At 42.0% G+C, this 8,181-nt stretch overlaps 1 protein-coding gene across 1 annotated transcript; it reads left to right on the top strand.

Moving 5' to 3' along the window:
• Positions 1-2,336: 2,336 nt before the first annotated feature.
• On the top strand, positions 2,337-7,957 carry GDPD1 (glycerophosphodiester phosphodiesterase domain containing 1; the record flags this gene model as incomplete). The annotated part of the gene is made up of 8 exons (XM_009069573.1): positions 2,337-2,472; positions 2,820-2,865; positions 3,432-3,550; positions 4,169-4,258; positions 5,264-5,397; positions 5,989-6,048; positions 6,836-6,887; positions 7,382-7,957. Coding segments are annotated over 8 exons (760 nt in total), but the record flags the coding sequence as incomplete, so codon positions are not given.
• Between the last annotated feature and the right edge of the window lie 224 nt (positions 7,958-8,181).

Raw genomic sequence — 8,181 nt, 5'->3', positions numbered from 1 at the left:
TCTGACTCTTCTGCCCGGCTTAGTTATCTTATAGCTGTAGTGTGACAAACATCTTGAGGAGCAGCTTTGAGCTCCTCACAGCTGCCACAGCACAGTTCAGTCGGGTGACAGGGCCAGGAAGGCAGTCAGAGCAATTCCCTTGCACTAGGCAATACCAAATCTTTTGGCTCCCTCTGTGAAGGGCTCAAGGCTTTGTCCTTCCCACCTGCCTCATTCCCATCTCCACAGGTAAGACAGCAAAGGGAATTGGGTGGAAAATTGGTGATCTGGCTCGGCTCAGGTGGCATGGAGTGATCAATTCGTAATCCATCAGAGTCTGTGGGTGTGCCTGTTCCTGCAGGAGCTGTTCCTGCAGGTTGGGACAAGCAGGAATATTTGGCTTTGGCTGTAGTTGGATCCAGAAGAGAACATGTGTCTGCAGCCCTTGGTTGTGCCTTGTTGACAGGAACCTAAGTGTTGACAAGCAAATATGCTGTTTGCTCTTTCCCAGTGGTTGGAGAATCTCTAACACCGTTGCATGATGATTACTATAATACACAACTGTTAGTGTAGTGCATAAACTCAGGTGGGAAGAGGCTTCATTGCCAATTTCCAGGTCTATCAGAGCTTAATTTACAAATATTCTTTGTACCAACACAGTATTTTTATGGCTTTGCATGGTAAAATGCCCAGTAGATTTTTTTGGGGCTGTAATCATGTTCTGCTGTATTTAAATGTGCCTGTGGTGGTTTTAGAGTTGATAATAACTGATTTTAAGAGCACTCTCATCCCAATTTGTAAATGTGAACTTGCTGCACAACTGGAGTTCTTGAGCAGCTGGATCTGAATCCAACACCACCACCTGAATCTGGAGCAGTGAAGATTTGATGTGTCATTACAGAGCTGCAGAACAAACTGGTTTCCAGCTGGAAAAGCTCAGCACTTAGGGAAGCTTATTTAGCAGTGAGCTGGGAGTGAGGGCTTGGCAAATGCTCAAATTGGTTAACAAGGAAAGTTGTTGTTCTCCTCTCCCCATGCAGCACCAGCCCTGACTTCCTTAAGCAGCAATATTTTTAACAGATTTTGCTGGAGAGGTGATGGTACTAGATGGGAACATCTATACATTTGGCAAAGCTCCTGCAGCAGATTTGGAGATGCTTTTCCTCAGGAGGCAAAATCACCCAGAACAGCCTGTGGTTCTGTAATAGGATTTTGTTCCTCTTCTAATTCTTAATTAGCAGCACTGGCAAACAGTTAACAAATTGGTTTTAATTTGACAACCTTCCTCTTGATCATCATCCCAGCTGGGCCAGAAATTGTGTTAAACACTTCTGGGAGTATGTTCTTGGGTTTGTTTTTTTTTGGTTTGTTATTGCATTTGGGAGTGTTCTGTGTCCAGCCAGGAAAGCCCTGAAGGAAAAGGCTGTTCCTGGAGCTGCAGAGCTCTGGGGCCCATGTAGGCACAACCCAGAGGAGCTGTAGCTTTGCTCATGGCTGGATAAAAAGAAGGTTTTGAAGGAAGTGTTCAGGCTTTTAGCTGAGGAATGACACCTGCTCAGTATCTTTTCTAGTTAAATAAGCAACTCACTTCTCATTGCAGCAAAGCTTAGGGTTTTTTGTTCTGGTGTGAGGTTTCTTGTACTTATTTTTCATCAATATTACTGCTTTCTGCTTTCTTTCTTCCTCCTATGAGCTAAGCTTCTGTGGAGTGGATTTGGGATTGGATTTGAACTTTTCAAAGCAGTGGGTTGGAACAGGAGTGGCTATTTTCCTTTGAAAAATAGTACTGGTTGTTAGAGTGGTTTATTTTTTAATTTAACTTAAAACTTTTTCATTAAAATAATAATCTTTAAGGTTGTTTTTGATACCCCCCCCTAAAAAAAAGCCTGAAAGCCTCACTGCTAATATCCTGATCCATCCATTCCTGATTAATGTCAGTCAAGTAAAAAGAAGGAAAAGCTTTCACATCTCTGTCATGTTTTGCTTCTGCTTGCCACAAACTTGATGGCTTTGTTAGAACAGCTCATTTCCTCCAGTGGTAATTGTGCTGTTACAAACAAACATCACAGTCCAAGCTCTGAAACAATCCTTGAGGAGCAGGTTTCTCAATCCTGAGCTGGTAGGCTGCAATCCACAGCTGTGCCACCTGATTTCTATGGAAGACTGAGCCAAAGCTTCAATCCCATCTTTGATTCATGGGATGTTGTTTGTTCTTGCATCAGCTTTCCACTGCAGCAGAGTTCTTTGCTGTTGAGAGAGTTCATAAAGCATCTGAAGTGCTTCCAGAGGGATTGGTTTATGGAGTAACATGCATGTGTTGGATTTGAGCCTGTACCAAGACAGATTTTTGCTTGCAGTGCTGTTAATTTAGGAACAGACATGCTGGAGTTGGATTGTCACCTGACAAAGGATGAGCAGGTGGTGGTGTCCCATGATGAGAACCTGAAGAGATCAACAGGAGTTGATGTCAATATATCTGACCTCAAATACTCGGTGAGTGGAACAAAAAATACTGGTGCTAAGGGGTGTGGAAAAATGGATTTGTAGAGAGCTGGGAAAAACCCAACCCGAGGTCCACTTAAGTGGAGTCCTCTGAATTTCCAGACAGGCATCTGGAAACTTTCTGCTTTATCAGCTACAGGTAACATGAACCTAAGAATGCCAAACAGGTCAAGAATGAACACTAAAGTGCTTCTAAATCACTTTGTGGGGTGAGAAGATTCCAAGAAACTATTGTCTTTAAAGATAACTTCAGTGGCTTATGAATGACAGTTTTTTGGTCTTTTTGGAGAAGTCATCTGTGTATTTGAATTAATGTTTCATTTCCCTTTATTTTTGAGGAACTTCCCCCCTATCTCTGCAAGTTGGATGTCACATTTCAGAAAGGTAAGTTTTGGTCTCTTGCTGTTTCAGTTCACAGTAACACTCATTTTCCATTCTGTGGTGTGGCAGTTTCCTGTTTTGCCAAAGAGAGTATGAAAGTGGATTTTTTTCTCCTATCAGTATCTTGATAAGAGAAGTTTTAAAAGGAAAATATAATCCTACTTGTAGAAACCAGCACAGTAGTTCCTGTAGGTATGACTTGGAGTTCAGATGGAAATTCTGTTCTCATTTGGTCTTTTCCCTATGACTCTCGTTGCATTTGGTGTGTGGTAACTGAGCCTCTGTTTGCTATTTCAGGATTTTAGCATTGCACTCCTACTGCTGCTAAATAATGACTGAAATTCATGAAGTTCAAACCTAAATGTGCAGTGTGCTCAGAGCATTTTCATTATGGAAATGAACTTGTCATAATTAATTACAGCTGAGTGATGTAATTCTGTTTGTTGGTTTAAGAACATGATGATTCTAGGAAGTTTATACTTGAAGCAGACAAGTGATCTGACATCTCATCTTTTAGCTGGGGTATATTAAAAGTGGCCACAGCAGTGACAACTTTCCTGTCTCCCCAGAATGTCACTGTGAGGGGAAGGATAATCGGATTCCACTCCTGAGAGAGGTGTTTGAGGCATTTCCACAGACTCCTGTCAACATCGACATCAAAATGAACAACAATGTGCTGATCAGAAAGGTACTTGAACATCTGTGGTGAGCTGAGAGTGAAGGTGATGTAGTGATGCTGACACTCCAGGAGAAGAGTTTGCTGGAGCTGATGGCAGTGTCTGAGACCAAGATCTGTGTTCTTGGACTGCTTCATCCTTCATGTGTTAGATCTCGGAGGTAGTAGAGAAGACAGAGATGATCTTGTGTAAGATGTTCAGCAAACAGCTCTTTACTGACCCTTCAGTTTGATGTCAAACTGCTGCTGCACTGCTGGAGACGAGTTTGGTTTGTACTTCATTGGAAGGATCTTCTTGTGGACTGTTGCTCACCAAAGCAGCATGAAAACATGGTGTTAATTGTGTAGATGTGTTCAGCACAGAGAAGGAAATCTGCTTTCCATCAGATGCTATTTGGGCAGCTAGTTACATTCTCCAGGGTTTTTTTGTGAGTGTAGTGGTGTTTCTTTGTCCTGAACACCTGTTTTATTTCCCCTTGAAGCATCACAACCACCTTGAGATGGGAGAGAGTCTAGACCTCTAACCTGTAATGATCCACATGGCTGAGAAATAGCAAGGAGAGCTGCAATTAAATAATGCTGCACGTAATTCTCACTGATTACATGTGAATTCTGCTGTTGTTGCTGCAGGTCTCAGAGCTGGTGAGTGAGTACAAGCGAGAGCATCTCACTGTGTGGGGGAATGTCAACTATGAGATCGTGTCCAAGTGCTTCAAGGAGGTAAGAGTGAGTCCAGCTAAGCCTTGTTTGTTACTCTGTGGTGACAAAAGGCTCAGAAAAGCACCCTATAAATCAAGATCTAGCCAGCTAGGCCACACTTCTACATGTGGTGAGACGTTTTATGGCTTAGATTGTGTTCTGCTTCCTATACTGCTAAAATAAGTCAAGCACAGGTAACACTTCTGCAATAAAATCCTTGAGGAACTAAGTGTAATCATGTTTTATTCTTGTTTTATGGAATGTAGGGCACTGCAATCTTGTGCCAGGAACTCCTAGAGCCTGTTCTGCACATCATTCATCTGATAAAAAGCAGTTTTTCTAAGGATTGCTTGTTGTGTGTTTCTTCTTAGGAAAGAAATGGATGTGGCCACTAGTTGACACACTGTTATATCAGTATGAAGCTGTTTTGCAGCTGTAGATTCTATTCCTTTTTGTGCTGAGGGATTACACAATTCCCAGTGAAATTAGAAGTTATGCACCTGAGAGGAACTGATTTAGCTGAGGATACAGATGTTGTTCTACTTTATCTGTGCAGGACAACACCCAATTTCCTACCTGAACAGCAGTTCATTGTTGGTAACATCAATGTCCAAACGTTTTAGATCATAAACCAACATGTTTCAAGTGTGTTGTGAAGCAAATTGAAGTGATGTCAACCTGCAACAAGTCCTGTGCTGAAGCACATCTTGTTCTTGGTGGCAGTAGTAGTCTAGGGGGAAATGCTGCTTGCTGTTCTGCAGTGTGGAAGGATGCTGGAGGCAGGGAACAAAAACTGGACTGGGAGCAGAGAAACTTCACCTGGTCAAGTCCCCATTGCCCCTTCAAACTTAATTAATTGCAAATTACCACAAGAGCAATTCAAGCCCAGTGGCAGGAACATCATAGAGAGTTGGCAGCTTAATTTTTAGGGGCAAGTGCTAAACTTCAGATGTGCATTGGTTTAGTTGCTACAGGTTTGACAATCTGCCAAGATAACTGAGCATCTTTCTTTCCTGGTTCCTGCAGAACTCTGACATTCCCATCATCTTCTGTGCACAACGTGTGCTGCTGCTGCTTGGGCTGTTCTACACTGGTTTGCTGCCATTCATTCCCTTCAAGGAGGAGTTCTTTGAGATTCCCATGCCTTCAATCATCCTCAAGTGAGTGAGAGTTGGTTGGTGGGTGCTGCACCTACATGAGAAGTAAAGCAAATGAGCTCTGATGTGCCTTGTGCATTGGTTTTGTCGGTATCCTTGGGCTGAGGATATTCTGCTCATAGTTTAGGCACTTTTGTACATGATTTAGAGAATTCTGTGCCAATTTGCTGCTCCTCTGTGTGTCCCAGTGTGTCCTGCTTACAGCACCTCCTGCAGTTATCCTCCTCCTCACAGGCAGCTGCCATACACAGTATGCAGTTCTGGATATAACTAATTCTTGCACTTTTCTCCCTCTTCCTTGAGAAGAAATTCTTCTGAGGCCAAACTATTCACAGAGTGGATATGAGACTTCACATTCTCTTTCTTTCTCCTCCTTTACCCAAAATGCTGCTGCACACCCATCTCTGCTGCTTCCCTGAAGTGTAGCTCATTTCTCTTGTATAACCCAATTCCAAGTCCCTGTCTTAGTCAGTGAAATTACTGCTCTAATTTGAGCAACTGCAAGATGAATTCTTCATGTTCCTTTCGCAGGAACGTCTCCAATAATATTTTAATCTATGCCCTGCTAATTTTTTGTTTCCTTTTCCTCCACAGGCTGAAAGAACCTCAGAAGATGTCAAGAAGCCAGAAATTTGTTATCTGGCTAGCTGACACGTAAGATTTTAATCTCATTAAACTTTTATTTAGATTTTGCCTTTATATTAACAGTTGGCTCAAGCTACTGAGACCAATTATTGCTGTAGCTAAGCATTATGTTCTTTTTTTTTCAGGTTTTTACTAGCTTTTTTTGTCAGTGCAGCATAAATCACATTCAAATCTTATGTAGGTGTTCCTGTAAGCTCTTACTTTCCATGCTGAGGTGCAGGAGCAGTGTGGGCATTATTCCAGTGGAGTCTGTTTAGTCCCTGTCGTTAAGTTTGTTCAGCTAATTAGCATGTCATTAGATGCAGAATGCAGATTTCATGGATGGGACTGTTTCATAATGTTGTCAGAGAAGGTGCTCTTTGCCTTACAAGGATCACTTTGCATTTCAAGAGTCTCTGTGCTTCAGAGGAAGCTTAGTCATAAGCTCCCAGAGATGGAACGTGATGGCAGTGAGAGTTTCCTGGCTCCTGTTTCTGCCTCTGGCATCTGTTAGTTGGAATTTTGGAGTTTAATTTCCATTGGTCCATCAGACGTGGTACAGGGCACCTGTAGGATGAAGGATTTGTCTGATGGGTTTGATCTGCAGCAGAGTTGATACCCAGAAATTCCCATCAGTTACTGTATCTGTGTTAACCAGTCTTAAACTCCAAGTTCTCTATGACAAGTTTCTCCTCACTTTCTTGTGGAAAACATTGATTCTAAATGGTATGTGGGAAAACTTGATTACAGAACATCACCAGACATTGAAAATTCCATGGATATTTCAAGTTGTTGAGTGGTCTCTCTCTTCCCACAGGTTGCTGATGAGGAAGGCACTGTTTGACCATCTCACGGCTCGAGGCATTCAGGTGCTGTGGGGCCAAGCTAAGGGAGAGTTGCTTTTAGCCTGGGGAGAGTTGGAACTGGACAGTTGTGGCCTTCAGATGGGCTCCTGTCCTCTCCAACATGCTCTGTGGTGTTGCTGAGATCATAAGTTGCTTTTAGTTCCTCCTGAGCAATGACTTCTGCTGCTACATCTGCAGTTCTGTGGCTGCAAAGGAAGAATTGGATGTTTGGGAAAAGACTTCAAATCCCTTTAAGCTTGAGGGTTTTTTTCCTACTTAAGCTTACAAATTACTGCTTACCTATTGTGGTCTCAGGTAATGAAATGGAGTTGGAGTCACCACTAGAAAATGTCTCTTTTGGTGGAGAGTGAAGGGGAAAATTGGATGTGATTCTGTGCAGGTCTTTGGCATCACAGTATAATTTATTATTTTAAATGAAGCAATTTAGGTCAAAAATCACCTTTAAAAATGAATTTAGTATTTCCTCTAGTAACTTGTTCTTCTATCCCCCCTGACAGGTGTACATTTGGGTACTGAATGAAGAACAGGAATACAAGAGAGCATTTGACCTCGGAGCAACTGGAGTGATGACAGACTATCCAACAAAACTGAAGGAGTTTTTACATCATTATCCAGCATAAAGGAAGAAAACCAAGGGAGTTGTTGCAGAATACATCGTGAGCCAAGGATTTTCTTCATTAAAAATTGGGGGCAGCAGACACAGATCATTTTGTTGGAGAGATGTAATGGAATGATCTCTTCCCTTGTTGTCAAGTCACTACCTAATGTAAAGGTTGATCTATTTATTTTGAGACTTTCATGCCATAGTTTACATTTGTAAATAGCTCATTTAGCAGCAGCACACTTCACAAATCATGATGACTAGGAAGAAAGTTGCTGGATAAGGTACCTGTAGATAATCAGCATTATTTTACCTGCCACAAGTGTTCCTAAGCAGCTGTCAAGAGATGTCAGTTATTCCAGTTAGATTCTAGTGAGCAGAAGCTGAAGAATTTCTGACAGTGTAGCCTGTGTGTTTGCATTTCTTGTGTTGCTTTTAGGTTTCAGATCAGTTGTAGAGCAAAAGAGAAAAATGGGCACAGAAATAGCAAAGAGACTGTGACTGGCCCAGGTAGTTTAGCCTGTAAGTGTAGTCAGTAAAGGCAGTCACTGTTTAACCAAAATTAACTCAGTCAGTCTAGTTTTGCTCCATTATTCTCACTGACAAGAATGTTGAACATGAGTTACAACTGTATTTAGACCCTTCCTGGTGAGATGGTGATACTGTGACTCGTTGGCCAAGGTCTAAATACAATCT

The sequence above is a fragment of the Acanthisitta chloris genome, unplaced genomic scaffold (assembly GCF_000695815.1).
Source record: "Acanthisitta chloris isolate BGI_N310 unplaced genomic scaffold, ASM69581v1 scaffold9552, whole genome shotgun sequence".
Lineage (NCBI taxonomy): Eukaryota > Metazoa > Chordata > Aves > Passeriformes > Acanthisittidae > Acanthisitta > Acanthisitta chloris.
Note: the sequence above shows the minus strand (reverse complement) of the source record. Positions and strands in the feature narration are given on the sequence as shown.